Here is a 15,519-nt window from a genome sequence, read left to right as displayed (position 1 = left end):
TATTGGCTTTTCTGTTTGAAATGATTTTTATTGCTTAGCCAAGGAAAAACAAAACAAAACAAACAACTGTGTACTCTGAAGTTTACAGTATCAAACTACAAACTGATAAACATCCAAATTGAGACATGTTTGTGTTTGAATGCTTCTTGCAGTGCTTCGTTTGATTCCACTGTCCGGCTGTGGGACGTTGACCGAGGAGTCTGCATCCATACGTTAACAAAACATCAAGAGCCGGTCTACAGTGTAGCTTTTAGTCCTGATGGAAAATATCTAGCCAGTGGGTCCTTTGACAAATGTGTCCATATATGGAATACTCAGGTATTGTTTTGCTTCATGTGAAGCACTTCTGGTTCAAATGACACATGAATAACAAAAGCTTAAATGGAAAATATGTGTGCCTTTGTAGCACATGGCCTGCCAGCCAAGGCGAACCTGATCATATTGACTGATACAAATCACATCAATAACAGTTGAGTCACTCAGGTGGAGTGAGGTGACTGCCCGGAACATTTCTGCTCAGGCTTCTTTGTGTACTAAAACACCTGGCATACAGTAAAATAGGTGCATTTGATGTGCCATCAGCTATATGAAGCAAAGACATGGATAGATTCTTAGACGTAAGGGATACTTCTATTCAATAACAAGCTCAAGCTGAGTTCAGGTGTGAGTCTGATGCACCTGGCTTATATTTTGTGATGAGAAGGTGGTAGATACAAAGAGTGTACAGGCTGGGGACTGGGGATATTCTGGGGAAATGTAGGACATCATAATTCCACAGATTTAATTCTCTATACTGATGCTTCACAGCCAGAATTAACAATAAACTTTAGAGAAGATCACCTCAGCCTAACTCCCCAAGCCTTTACTGTTACAGAGTTGACAAAAAACAGAAATCTGACAATCCTGTAAATTGCTTTCTGGAAAAGCCTGTTTCTTTTCATTATCAGCAACCAGTTTCCTAATGTAGTCACCTTAGGGAGATGACCCTAACTGGATGATGTGATAGCTTCCTCTTGCCACCACTATCTTCTTTTAATGTAGTGCCACACAACAGGGAAGAAGAGGTGAACTTCCATATCAAATGTTTGCATACTGTTTTGCTTTGTAGAGTGGAACTCTAGTACATAGCTACCGAGGCACCGGGGGCATCTTTGAAGTCTGCTGGAATGCTAGAGGAGATAAAGTGGGAGCAAGCGCATCAGACGGATCGGTAAGGAGCTTTACACATTGTAGATGCTGGATGGAGATCACTCTTCTAGAAAAGATCAACAAAAAACACACATGCCGTGTTAAGTCCTGTGGACAGAGCTGAAGGTATAGGCAGCTCAAGACATAAATAAGTACCTCTCTGTGGTATACTAAAAATGCTCCTATTCTGAAAGGTTTGGCATACACTAGCAGGTGGTGGTCCTGTTGGAAATGAAGAATGTTTGTGGAATAGGTAAATGTTGCTGAAGATGGGAGTGACTTTTAAATACATATTTAATAAGAACATCAGTAGTGTTGTTTCTGTTATTATTTATCTCAGCTGTTAATTTTTAATGAAGCTGAAATCACAGCAGTCCACTCTCTAATAAACAGTTATCTTGGGGCTTTCAGAGTTTTATCCCACAGAAGTTTACCCTTGAATAGTACCAAAAGGAGGACTTTTTCAGCTTGATGCCTAAAGATTTCATTGCATGGTAAAGGAAAACTATTGCCATGGAGATAGATACTGATTATTCATTACTATTTTTCTTGTTAATGTTACTTGTAAAAAATTTCAGTTGAAGCATGATCAGCTTGTGGATCATAGGCTCATAAAATGGTCTAGGTTGGAAGGGACGTTAAATAGCATCTAGGTCCAATCCCCCTGCCACAGGCAGAGATACCTTCCACTAGAGCAGGTTGCTCCAAGTTCTACCCAACCTTGCCTTGAACACTGCCAGGGATGGGGCAGCCACAGCTTCTCTGGGCAATGCACAGATGTTACATATACTCTACAGCCTTTTAAAATAACTCTTCTACATGGCTGGCTGGCATAACTATTTAAAGCAGTACTTTTCATCTGTTTTTAACAAAGGGGACACCTATGATATGATTCAGTTACTTGAGCTTAGTTGTGTCATCTGAGATGGTGTCTTGCCTGGCTTCCAACAGCTGCTCCAAAGGATCGCGTGTCCACTCCCAGTCCTGTAAAGCCTGCCAGGCCTGCATCTACTTTGAATATATTTCAGAAATGGAAGTGGATGCTGTATTTTGGCAACCAAAAAGAGCCCATAGTCTTATCTGGGATATGCCGCCAAAATGTTTGCTTGTAATCCAGTGAAAGCCCAGCTAAATGTCAAATGTATGGTTTTCACTTGGGTTTTCTCCCGTGTTGTTTTGTTCCCGTACTTGTGTGCATGCAGACAGGTACCCAATACAGGCTAATTTGAGGCTGGTGAGTGTAACATACTGATCAGCTCTGTACAGTGCTGTATATGAATGGGACTTCCATGTCACCTTCAGAAATGGTTCTTAATGCTGAGTCTTTTCTCTCCAGGTTTGTGTTCTAGATCTGCGGAAGTAAAAGTGAAATGTTTTAGAAGAAATTTCAAATGGACCAGCAGTGAATGTGTGGGGAGAAGCACTCTTCAAAACTATTCTTAACAGCTCCAGAACTGTACGAACTTGAACAAAGTTAGAGTGTGCCGTGAAACCAACTCTCCCTGGCCACAGGTGTCTAGTATTTTGTCCGTAACCTTCATCGAGGAGTAAAAACGCAGTCACTTCAGAGGGGGAGGGAATAGTTTTCACCTGGAACATTGAGCCTTGGAAGCATGAAGCCACCAGCTGGGCATTGCACTGTTTGGTTTGCATCTGAGAACTTGCTCTGATGGCTGGGGAAAAAAAAAAAAAAAATGCTGTGCCAAAAAAATTAATAAAAGAAAAGGAAAAAAAAAAAAAAAAGAAAAATGCTGTGATAAACCAAAAGGGAAAAAAAAATCCTCCTCCATGCGGTGTTGTATTTTTTCCTTCCAATTTGGACACTACAGTTGCTCTCCCAAAGGACGTTCAAAGACCAGTTTGTACTGATGAAATGCTCAACTTTGTAATCACAACACTTTCTATTTTCTAGACTACTTTTTTTGTTCAGTGGTTTTTTCTATCAGCTGGAATATTACAGCCTGGAGGATCCCAGGCTTAGGATGAACCTTTTGTTTTCCTTTATTTCTCCGTTCCAACCCCAGCTTCTCCTTCCTTTTTTTCTCCTCTTTCTTCTTACCCTTTTGTTGGTTTTTTGTTCTTTTTTCCCTGTATGCCCGTAGTAGATGCAGCCAGGTGGACATGACAATGAAAATTTTTGACAGACTGCTTCTCCTCTCTTCTCTCTTCCTTTCCCTCTCTTTCTCTCCATTTAAAAGGAAAAAAAAATCCTCCATGCTTCAGATCTTAGCGTCTCAAGGGCACTTTCAGCAAATTGTGTAATAAGTGCTTTATATAAGAATGCAGTGCTGGGGAAGATTTTTACAGGAGAAAGATGACTTTTAACAGAAAGAACCCAGTGTATTTTTGGAAAAAAAATATTTTTTATGTTAAACAGTTTTAAAAGCCTAAAATGGCCACCAAATGTAGACCAGTTGTGTAATTCAAGCAAAAAGAACGACACAGTCCAAGGAACATGAAAGGTGCAGTATCCTTTTTCTCTTGTCTCTCAGAAAGTGCTCTAAGAAAAAATGCCATTTGATACAATAAATGCCAGTCATTTACCAAGAGTCCTCTTCCAGCAGCCAGCCATTTATATACAGTCTCGTTTCATTTTTGTGACTGTTTGATGATGTACACTTATTAAAAGGGATAAATAAGTCTGAGACTATAAATACAGCATTCATTTTCTTGAGTCCATGCTTTCATTTATCCTCAGTAACCAGGGGAAAATGTCTGTGTATCTTGTTTCTGTTAGAAGTAGTTCAAATTTCATACAGAACATGGGACTGGCTGCCCATGGCCTTGCTGAGCAGTGCTGTCCTCCACTACTCATCCTACTCAGCTTTTTCTATTCCAGTGAGTCAGTGGGATTTTACCACTGACTTCAAGAGACCAGTTGAACCAAGATACATTCACTGCATCTGTCACAGCTGAAAAATGGACTCTTGCCAAGCTCCTCTCCATCCATGGTCAGCACAGACCTAGAAGCAGGCTTGTGCACTGCATCTGGCAGTATGTGGTGCTGCCCTCACCCTCAGCTGATGTGTACTCTGCACTACAAGGAAACCTCTGGATCTGCGCTTTTCTCACTTTTCTGCTCACTGCCCAGACAGGTTCAGCCTTGAGGGTGTCCTCAGTGTGGTGCTCAGAAGACAACATAGGACTCTCCATTAGGTGGGGCCATGATAAAGGATATCTAAATTCTATCTCAACATATATACCACTTAAAGTTGTGGGTGAAATGAGTGGAATGGCAAGAAAGATTTCCGAAGCACCAACCTATTCAGAGATTTCCTTACTGCAAGCTGGACGTGGCAGCGATGCCTGCTGAAGACTGCATTACTCTAAGAGCTAACACTGGATGCCAAGAAGGATGCACAGGCAGAGTGTACAGAAAATGCTGTAAGCTATGAAGCAACTTTGGGGGGGTGGCAGACAAATCCTCAAAACTGGCCAAGTGAAGGAAGAGTATTCTCTATGCCCCAGACTAGGCTAGGATTTGTGGGAGAGAAAAAAACAAGAAAGCAGAGAATGGCCTTAACATCATGTAGTGCCTTCCTGCCTGGAGTCACTGTTTCCCTAACACAGGATCTTCCCTTTGATCTGGCCACAGCTGTTGGAAGTGGTGATGTGATCTGAACAACAAACGCAAAACCAGAGCCCTCGGACTGAACTGGTGGCGTAAGACCTGCCAAGAACCACGGCATCATTGTGGCATCATGGAATCTGTATGGCATTTCTTCTCCTGCGTTTTCCTTTCTTTATGCTTTTATCTATACAGTGTCTTAGTCCTTCCAGTAGAACTAGCCACTACCAGCTTTGGCTGCATTTCTTAGAGACGTATTTGGAAAGGAGACAAGAATGAAAAGAAATAACTGTTAGAAAGGTTACTCAATCCTGAGGTGAAAACAGTTATGCGGGATTTTGGTTATTAATGACAGGCTTGTTTGTAATTTATATCAAAGAACTGGACCCTGAAAGACATCAGGGATTATTTTTGCTGTTTGTATTGGTTTTAATTTTCTGCTCCAAGAACATGGTCTGTAGATAACCACATGGCAGTTTTATACTGGTTTATAACCATGTGTACCTACTGATTTAAAGTCACTACTCGGAAAAAAAGACTCCTTGTTCAAAGAGATACTTGAATTTTAATACAAAGGTTTAATGTGGTTTTATAAAGCATGGTTGGGTCAATGGTTTGGTTATAGTCATTGTGTGTACACGGTTAACTTCCTACACTGCTTTTGGTGGCATTTCTGAGAGTAACACACAGAAGCTCCTGGGCTGCAGCAGCGGGGGGCAGTGCGGATGGGCCATGGGCTTGCCTCTGTCCCTTGAGCAATGACTGAATAGGCCAGACCTCAGGATTTTAAGAGATGAGGTTGCTCAGTTCGAGTTCAATGACACCGTACTGCTGGCTGGCTGCAGGGACCATGTCTCATGGTTGTTCCTGGGATAGCTACTGCAAATAACTCGTCAGTGTCTGTGATGCCCTTTTCTTTTTCATTTTTCCATGTTTCTTTTCCTCTGCCTGCCTACATGGAAGTAAGAAGCCAAGAGAAACAAGAATTTGAAATTCAGTTGGTTTGCAAAGCCCATGTGTGAGAGGCTGCTGGTCCACAGAGTTTTCTCTGCAGACCATCAGATTAGAAAGCAGCATATGTGAGAAGCTGAGGAAGTTCACCTTTCTCCCCCTCCCCAAGACCCTAAAGACATAATCTTCAGAGATGCTGTAGTAGAGAGTTTCCATCTGAAGTGAGGGCATCTGTTGAGGAATGCTGAAGATGTAGCTGTGAAAGTTAATCCTAGCCTAAGGAGTTGGTTTCTTTAGGAGGTGGGCAATGGGAGAGAAGCTTTTCCAGGCTGTACTTCGATGTGGATATCTAAGCCTATGCCCACAGAACTGCTCTTGTGGCAGCTCTCACTTTCCTCCACTGGGCATCCCCTGGCTTCCCCATGGCCGAACCGCAGGAAGCACCAGGCTGGTGGACATCGTCTTTTTCATGCAATATTTTGGACTATTTTTTTCTAGTTCTTTGTAACAGAAGAGAAATGGAGAAACTGAAGTGACCAAACAGGATTCTGAAGCCATCCAAGGATTTTCTGGGTGTTTGTCGTTGCTGGCTGTCTGGAACTGGCCTGGAAGTGAAAAAATGGGTCTGAAAAACTACACAACTTCTGTGGGCTAGAAGGATACTGAATCTTTTATGTAGAAAACACTGGGTCCCTTATGGGGCACTAAAGGGCCTGACTTACAGGGTTATACACACATTAACCCCATGCTACATCTTAGAAATTTCCTTTTAATTTGTTTAAAAAAAAAAAGAAAAAAAAGAAAAAAATAGCTAATTTTAGAGCCAAGTGAAGTGCACTTTGTCAAATGTAAGGGTCTGCTTTGTTTTGGGGTTTCTTTTTCTTTCCCCTTTTTAATTTTTCCTCCTTTTTTTTCCTCTTTTTGCCTTTTTAAAAGATGTGGTTCTTTGTCAATTGCAGAAATGTTCTTTCAGCCACTCACTGAAATTCTGAATTCTGGCTTCTGCAGTTTTTATTGTCTGTGTCAGACTTGCAGCCAGACTTGGTTCTCATTTCAGCATTTCCCAGGTTCTGTTGAAACAACATCCATCCTTATTTTGTTTCTCCCCACCCACACTTTCTTCAAATTCACCTTGTGTATTGTAGCTCATTTGTTTTAAGGAGAGAATCAACAGATCATATTCAGTGTCTTGAATAAATTGCTATATTTTGATATTAGAGAATTCTGTGCGTGTTGTTCCTTATTCTTTTCTGGCTATTTTGCATCCTGTGCTTAAGAGCTGGGGTTGAGTGACTAATTTATAACGTGGTATCATGATTCCCAGGGTTGCCTGGCCCACAGGCAAGATTATGGCCGTGGGTTCATAGGGTTTGGTAATACACAAGGGCATTGAGGCTTTATCCTCTGAATTTTCTTTATTACAGATGACCACAAATACCACCAGTAGCAGGTATACCTATGGTCAAGAAAGCAACTGCATATATATGTATAGCAAGTTATTATAAAGTAGAATCTGCAAGTGATAGTAGAGCAACAATCTATAATATAGGAGCAGTTAATTATAGCAACAGTGGATTATAGCAGCCCCCAATAATAGCTGTGAAGTGTGTGTATGCACACGTATATATGTATATATTACAGGTTATAACAAAGTTGCTGCTAGTAAAACAAACCAATAATGTAGCAGCAGATACAATGGATTATCTCATGTGCTTAGATGCACCAAGCCCATTCCTCAGATCTGGAAAGGGCGCCAACCATCCCAGAGATGGGATTACAAAGCAAATAGGCCCCAGACGTGGGCTCCATGAGGGAACAAGGGAACAACAGGTAGAGTCACAGAGACATAAGAGGGTGTAGGACGCCACTGTTTTGAGCAGCCTGTAGATGCTTTTAGCTTCTGGGTTTCACCTGGGACAGCCAGCAGATGATGATTTCTGTTCTCTCAGACCAGTGTTTGTTTTTCAGGACTTTTCCTGTTCTTGCAGTTAGAAGAGCCAATGGCAGTTACCAACTCTTGCTTTCTCAGGGTGTTTTCCCCTTTTTCCAGCCTCCTTGCTTTTGTGCTCATCGAGGGTGTCTCAGGATGTCTCTGGTTTCTAGGTACCCAGCTGTACTTCAAAGATGCTTGCTGTGTTTCTCAAGGATGCTTCTGGGTCCCAGGCTCTCAACACCCAGGCTGGCAGGCAATTTCTCTCTCAGTATTTCAGCTGACATCTTCTGTTCAGTACTTTTTCCCTTCAACCAGGTCACCTGTATGGCTGCTCACATCACATGCTGCTTGTTCAGTTTTATTCTCCCACCACCAATGATGCATTTACTGGAAATTTGTACAGCTTGGTAAGGAACCAATTGAGTTGAACTAAGTCAAAGTACTTTCAAAAAGATTCCTTCAAAAAGTTTCCTCAAAAGGAGGTTTCTCTACATAAAAAAGTATTGGACTGTAGCGCTGATCAAAATAAATTAATTTTTCTTTAAGCTAGGAAGGTTTAAATTCACCCCTGTTTGAGCAGATGAAGGTTTTTGAAGCACTTCAGGGTATTCCAGCTGATGCAGTGGAGTCACAGTCATCCCCTCTGGCAGGAGCTCCCATGTGAACCATCTCAGAGCTCTTTCTGCTTGAGGCTCGTGTCACTGGCACCTCAAAGGACTCGGGGGGGGGGGGGGTTAGCTTTATTTTGGGTGGGTTTTAACTGGGTTTTATTCTACTAACTGGTACCCATGGTATTCAGTGGGGAATTAAACATGAAACATGGGGGTTTTGCTTTGGGACAATGTAATGTAACATGCTGGCCATTCACCTAAGCTAAGTCTGAAAGATTGTGAAAGCCCTTCCAAAGGAATTGCCACTCAGATCAAACAGTCTTTTCTGTCACATCATCTCATTGTTAGGTGTTTAAGGACCTAGAGCATTAAATCAGGATTGATGTACAAAATTCGGGAAGACTCAGATGCTAGAGAAACTGATATGCTGATGATGAGCGCCTTACCATGTCATTAAGTACTCAAAAAGAGAAAGTAATGCCCTTCCATGCCACTTGTTTCAGTTCATGCTCTGAAGTTTGCCCAGCATGAATGCACAATTAATTCCCTGTAACTGTACGAGCAGTAGGACAAACACGTTTGTTCAGCTCCCACAAGACCAAGAACCACAGCGGTCTTCATAGTAAAATAAAGAACATGAGATCTAAGGAGGCAGCCACAGGGGACTACAGCTTTAATCGGTAGCCTGTCTAACAGCTTTCACTGTACCTGCTTCTTAAACACTATTTTCAGTCATGTCATTTCCAGGCACGTTTCAAGAAAATGTGTGGCTGTCAAACAAAATTGTAGTTTAGATTTCTTTTATTTATCCTACAAATATTTACTTAGCCCATAAACTATCTGATAGCTGCATTGAGCAATCCTAAACACTTGCTTCTCACTTCCGTCAGCCCGCAATACACTAAACAGGTATTTGTTAGCTCTGTTCTGGGAAGATGTAATATTGCAGCATCTCACTCAAAATCCCTTAGTTCCCTGCCATCTTTTTGTATGTCAATACCCATCAAGGGGCAGATCAGCTTCATCCACTAAGAGCCTATTCAATTTCATAGCTAACCTCCGTGGTACAAAAAGTAATTTTTAAAGCTTTGAAGTCTCTTAAGTGAAGAAATGACTCACTTGGCAAGGAATTTATCATCCCTGCTGACTCCCTTCCCAACAGGAAGGAAGATCTTCGCTTCCTTAGAGATGATAGGGTTTTTTCTATTTCCTTTCAAATATAGTCACAAAACCAAGAGAAATATAGTCACAAAACCTAACCACAGGAAAGCAGCTATATCCTCTTTTCTTGCTTCAAGGTCTGACATCTTCTACTTACACAGAAGCAGCCTTGGCTTCGCTGTGTAAATCGTTCAATATATATCTCAATAAGCTCAAGAAAACATTATGCTCACCCCTTTCCAAGTCTTTTTCATTAAGTACGGGACAAAGTTGGCACGCTTGTCCTTCACTGGAATAATTCAGCACAGTAAGAAATGCACCACAAACAAGAATGGGTTTAGGTGTGAAGCACTGCCACCTTGCACTTCCAAAATGGAAATGTGTCCCTCTGGGCTCCTGGAAAGCTGCACTGTCAAGGGAGCATCACGTCCCTGCATGCTGTGCTACAGTTCCTGAAAACTGATTGTTTCCTTCAAGGGAAAGACAGGAAGGCCAAAACCTTGAAGGGTTTTTGAGACTTTCTGCAATCCTTTCAGCTACCGTGTCCTGCCCACTGGACTGAAAGAGCTGTCGAGAGACCTGCAGAGAGCACCCTCACTTAGTGTGCACAGAATCACAGACTCCTGAGAGTAACAGAAACCTGATGGGGAATATCCACAGCATGGTGCTGCCGTTTTAAGTCCTGGACAACAGCTGCTGGTCAGATTCATTCCCAGAGGCTACTTTGGGGATAATAGTGAGAAATTCCTGTGCAATCAACTGACCATATCTGATCATTCCACCCGGGCATCTTCCTCTATGAAGAATGACACAGGCACAGAGCCTGTGGTGCAGTCAGCCCACACAGACACCCCTTGTGGGTTTTTTCTTACCCACATTAAAGGCCCAGGACTCATGACTTGATCAAAGACTACAGATCAAAGCAATTAAAAAATTATCAAACCTTTCTAATAGCCAACTTTTAGAACAGGATTCCTGCCCGAGCCTGCTCAGTGCAGAGACATTGCTGAAGGCTGGAGTAACATCTACAGAAATCTTTTCACAGGCAAGAAACATCAGCTTCTTTTTTATCAGAATATCCTAGATCTGGGTAGAGAGGTTCAAAAATATGTCAATAAAGGAAAAAATAAACAAATGAAGATGCTCTGGACTCTGTGCCAGAATCTGCCAAAGATTGACAAGATTCCAGTGTATTTCTCCAGGTTTGAAACTTCAGTTTCCAGTTTGGAAATTGAAGGTGTTGGTATGGGAAAAGTCAGCATTTTTCATCATTGCAGGAGCTCTACCAGCCCTCCTGAGACTGGGGAAGACAATAGAAGATTTACTGCTCGCATCATTGAAGACCCCTTCCCAACAAAACCTCCCATTCCTACCAATACAAACTAGCACATCTCTGCCTGTTCTCTGTTTCTGCAGTGTCAGATGAACAAGCAGAAATTATCAGCGCTCAGGTGAGGTGAAAGGGCATAGTCTGCACACAGCTGTAAGCTGAGAACATGTCCCACAGCTTTCCCTGCCAAACCTTACCTAAATTTACTTGCAGAAAAAACACCAAAGCCCTGATCCATTTCTTAATCCAAATCTGTGCCCGTGTCATACAACTACAGAATCAACTAGGTTGGAAAAGACCTTTAAGGTCATCAGGTCCAATCGTTACCCCAGGACTGCCAAGACCACCATTGAACCATGTCACTAAGGGCTTCATCTACACGGGTTTTGAACCCTTCCAGGGATGGTGCCTCCACCACTTCCCTGGGCAGTCTGTCCCAATGCCTGACCTCCTTTTCGGTGAAAATGTTTCTCCTAACATCCACTCCGAGCCTCCTCTGGTGCACCTTGAGGCTGTTACCTCTTGTCCTGTTGCTTGTAACTTGGGAGAAGGACCTGAGCCCGCAGCAGCACCTCCAGCAGGAAAGAAAACAAACATAATTGTGTTACATACTGCCACTTGGGCACTGCCTTCCACAGGGACAGCAGCAGCAGCGACACGGCCACCTGCATGTCCCATCAACCTGCTCCCTCTGGGAGGACAAATGTGCTTAAAAGAGAGGAAAAAGTCTCAGACCCTTGTGGCTGCCTGTGAGTCTTCAACTCACACACTTGTGCTTTTCACGGGTCTCCAGTTATTCTGCATCAGCCTCATTACCACTGAAGTCATGGAGCTCACTAGCATCAGACCCCAGCAATCAAAGGAGAAAGGCCTCTATTGCATTTAAAGATATTTACTTAAAAGTCTTTAGTCTTTGGGGAAAAAAGTGTTTTCTTAATGTAGATGTGATTTATTATTTTATTTTAAATTAATTCAGACATTACATTGAAGGAATCTAGGTATACCAGCTTTCAGACTATAAAATCCCAAGAATTTAGGAAAAAGCCTCCTTATCTAGCCTGTGCCATATTGTTCTGGGTGTAATTGCATTCCTAGGAGATGGCTGACCACCTGACATGAGGCATTAGCAGAGCTGGATTGTTACCCAGAGTACTAAGCATGGCTGGGGGAATGCCTCTCATCCTTGGCAAGTCCTGTCTGGTGCCTTGAGGACAGAGCTGGTATGAAGAATGCTGTGCTCCCTGTCACCCTGTCACATGGAAGCACATGACATGGGGCATGGTGGGAGAACATCCTTTCATTGACACATAAAATGTGGTGCTCCCTCAAGTGCTTTAGCCTAAAGAGAAAAATGTGGTGATGCTTTTCTTCCTTTTCCTCAAGGAAATCCATTCAAGATCTGCTGTAGCACGCAAAACAGAAGCAGATGCTATCATGTGGCTACAGCTGCAATGAATGGCTGCCAGTGTTTTCATGCTGTCTTGAGCCTTGGTGCCCTCTAAAGGGAGAGGACTCTGCAAGGAGAACCCAGCTAACACAACAGGTGCCTCACATTGCACAAGAAACCCTGCTGCCATGTTTTAACCCCTGACTTTAAAACCTACCTCTTTTAATAAGCGTGATAAAAGAGGTCACATTTGATTTTACATATTTTCAAGACTTCTAGAGGCTTACAGATGCATAAACGGGTGGTTATCTCAACAAAGGCAGCCAGAGACCAGGTATCCAAGGCCTCCATTTACCCTCTGAGTCTCTCTTGGCTGTGCTGTGTGAAAGCATTCAGTAGGTCATGGGTGGCAGAGGAAAGCTGGTGAAAAACTAGGGCAGGACAAAGCTTCATTGACACAGGTTGTCTTTGTTAATGGATGTGCCATCACCCTGCTTTCCAAAGGGAGGAACCCCTTACAGAGAAATCCTTCACTATGAGGGTGGTGAGGCACTGGAACAGGTTGCCCAGGGAAGTTATGGATGCCCCATCCCTGGCAGTGTTCAAGACCAGGTTGGAAGGTCCCTTCCAACACTAACTATTCTGTGTTTCTATGATGTCAATCTGTCACAGCCCTTCTCCAACCCATAAGACTGTTTCCTTCCCACAGAAGTGAGGAAGGCTGCTTGAATCAAGGCTGCTTGAATCTCATCCCAGTACAACACCAGCACACAAAAAGAGACCCATGATCTCCTCAGGAACCACCACTCATGATAGGACACAGCCACAGGCAGTAGTGAGCTGCCTCATTGCCAGCCTCCCCTGCTCAAGGTGCTGGATTTGCAAAGAGACAAATGTCCCCTGCGGACATTTCACTATGAAAGTAACACAGACATGAAAGTAACTCGCCTATGTTACTTCCACCACACCGTGCGGCTTTGGGCTTGTACACAGCCAAACTCTAGCTCTGACTCCATGGATTGGTTTTATATTAGTCCAACTTCCCAGATACGTTATAGCTTTTTCTAAAACTAAGGGTGTTATAGTAATTTGGGCATAAAAGGAACCTACTGTAATGCAGCTGAATAGCAGATAACTTTTTCTATTAGTTCTTTAACAGTGTTGCATTTTCACCTCTCATTCTGCTTGTAAAAGGTACTTGAAAGACAAAAATGAGAAAAATGTAGGCTCAGCCACACCATCCTGTAGAAGCAAATAGAGCTAAGAACAAATGAGGGTCTATGGCATTATAAGTGGTCACGTTAACAAATGCTACAATAAATACAATTGGCCTGGACCTGTCTTATCCTATACTAACTTGTTCAAACATACATGATGTATGAGGCATTGAAGGAGCCCATCAGCTTTACTTTTCTGCTATCAGCTAATCGCTTCACAAAATAATCACTCCTGCAAGACACTGAGAAGCCTGAACTAATTTACAGGGCTCTAAGAGCTCCCTAATCCTGGAGGCATTCAAACTGAGATTTAGAGCTAAGCTTTCTACCCCTGAGACATGTTTCTGTATTAGTCAGAAACACAGGGTTTTCTGTGTGTGGCTGCCACCTTTGGGTCTCACAGGTGTTTCCATTGCATAGTGTCTGACCCAATTCAGAGAGCCCTGTTGGCTCTGGCGGGCCCCACCAAGGTGACCCAGCCCCTCACCCTTCCAACCCTCACTCTAACGATACCTTTAACAGCAGAACATCTTGTCAGGGCTTTCAGTTACACAGCACACACAAAAACGTACTTGTGCCTGCTGGTCCTTTCTGCAGATTGAGTCATGCAGGTTCACAGCCCAGCAGATCCTCACTGCACAGGTTTAAACATACAGAGAAGCTGTAAGGGTAGGCTAGCTGGGAGCGCACAGCAAACCATCACCATGGGGCTGCCAAAGGTCTAGGGATGGCTATAATCCTTCTCTCTTTCAGTATGATGGTCTGATTTCTTCTCTAGGGCTCTTTAAATCCTGTATAGTGTGAGAACACAGAGGTTGGAGAGAGCTAAAAAGGCACCCAGCCTTGTGAGAGGTGTGGAAGAAAGTGCTTTAGTTCACTTTGGAGTTTCGTTTTGGTGTAAACTCAAATGCTATTCAGAGAATTTTCTCAGCCTTTTGAAACTTTTACCTACAAATGCTCCAATGAGTTTAGCTCTCTGAATTCAGCCTTTCAAAAGCCCTGAATGCTTAAGAGTTTGCTTAGAGAGATGCAGAGGGAGATCCAACTTTCCGTACAGTTCACAGTGTATCCGAGGGAATATGAAAACCCCAGGAAAACAGATTCAGATGCATCCCTGGATTTGGCTGTGTTCTCTATTTTTCTCTCAGTAAGACTGCATCTTCTTCAGCTGCCAACTTCAGTGTCCCTATAGATGCATGTCTGCTCTTTAAATGATGAGTGAGCCAGCCATCATCCGGCTTGTTTCAAAATTACATTAACTACCATGTGGTTCAGTGATTTCCATTGGGGATTACTGTAAATCTGAGGAATCTGTGAAAATTAAGAAAATGTTAGAAGGTCAGATCATATTCTGTAATGAATATGCAAGGACAACTTCTGAATTACAAGTCCTGTTATACAGGGAGGAGGGGATACAGCATTTAGCATTGCACTTTCTGGCTTTGCCCATGTCTTTGGTCTACAAGACCAGAGGAAGGGCTTTGGTGAGAGGTGGAGTTAGGATTTTGGTATTCAGCCATATGGAGGACCTCATAAATGCAGAGCTTTGGTATGCAAGAAGTCTGCCTATTGAAGTGGTCTGTTATGCTTCTGGTTTGCAATTAGCCTGAACATCTGGCCAAATAAAATGGTAATTAAATGTATGAGGCTGGCAGGTCAAACCCAGTTCCATATGCCCTCTTCCAGCAACAGAGGACAGCTAGGAGTGTATAAGAAAGTATCTCAGGATATGAGAAGATGCTTACCCTCGAAGTTTTCATTTTATCTTTGAGGGCTTAAAAGTGAGTGTTGGGGAATACAGAGAACACTTACAGTGTGGACGGATTTGATAAGCTGGCTGGGAGGAATGGAGGGCGTTAAACAGAAGCGATTCTGCTGCACTGCACTGCCCTGTATGCATAGATGACCTCTTTATGAGGTTCCTGTACAGCAGTTTTATTTCACTGTGTGAATTCAGCCACTTTTTTACATTTACTTCTTTTTTTTTTTAACTTTCAGTGAATTCAGAAAGGCTTTGTTGTGCTCTCACATGACCCAGACACAAGAAGGTAAACTGATGATTTTTGTACTGTCAAAAACAGCGCTTTAGCCACATGTACTTTATTGATTAGGCAATATCTGACCTCATCCCCTGTTTAGTTCTTTGAGTCACACCTTGCTATTCCACAGAAAC

At 42.7% G+C, this 15,519-nt stretch overlaps 2 protein-coding genes across 6 annotated transcripts in view; one reads left to right on the top strand and one right to left on the bottom strand.

The window, feature by feature from the left end:
• Positions 1–6,929, top strand: part of TBL1X (transducin beta like 1 X-linked) — a 195,061-nt gene extending 188,132 nt beyond the window's left edge. For all 5 annotated transcript variants that reach the window (XM_061366487.1, XM_061366484.1, XM_061366486.1 and 2 more), the window contains 3 exons: positions 153–318; positions 1,109–1,210; positions 2,525–6,929. In XM_061366487.1, the coding sequence (XP_061222471.1) occupies positions 153–318; positions 1,109–1,210; positions 2,525–2,551 (295 nt within the window). In that variant the 3' untranslated portion in view covers positions 2,552–6,929. The remainder of the gene's footprint in view (positions 1–152; positions 319–1,108; positions 1,211–2,524) is intronic.
• GPR143 (G protein-coupled receptor 143) overlaps positions 1,134–15,519 on the bottom strand; it is a 33,555-nt gene continuing 19,169 nt past the window's right edge. Inside the window, exon 9 of the mRNA XM_061366489.1 lies at positions 1,134–1,255. Within this exon, the coding sequence (XP_061222473.1) occupies positions 1,248–1,255 (8 nt within the window). The 3' untranslated portion in view covers positions 1,134–1,247. The remainder of the gene's footprint in view (positions 1,256–15,519) is intronic.

The sequence above is a fragment of the Neopsephotus bourkii genome, unplaced genomic scaffold (assembly GCF_033783945.1).
Source record: "Neopsephotus bourkii isolate Nb327-2 ecotype Australia unplaced genomic scaffold, CSIRO-AGI_Nbou_v1 NB_1346, whole genome shotgun sequence".
NCBI lineage: Eukaryota > Metazoa > Chordata > Aves > Psittaciformes > Psittacidae > Neopsephotus > Neopsephotus bourkii.
The sequence above is the reverse complement of the archived record's forward strand: the minus strand, read 5'-3'. Positions and strand labels throughout refer to the sequence as shown.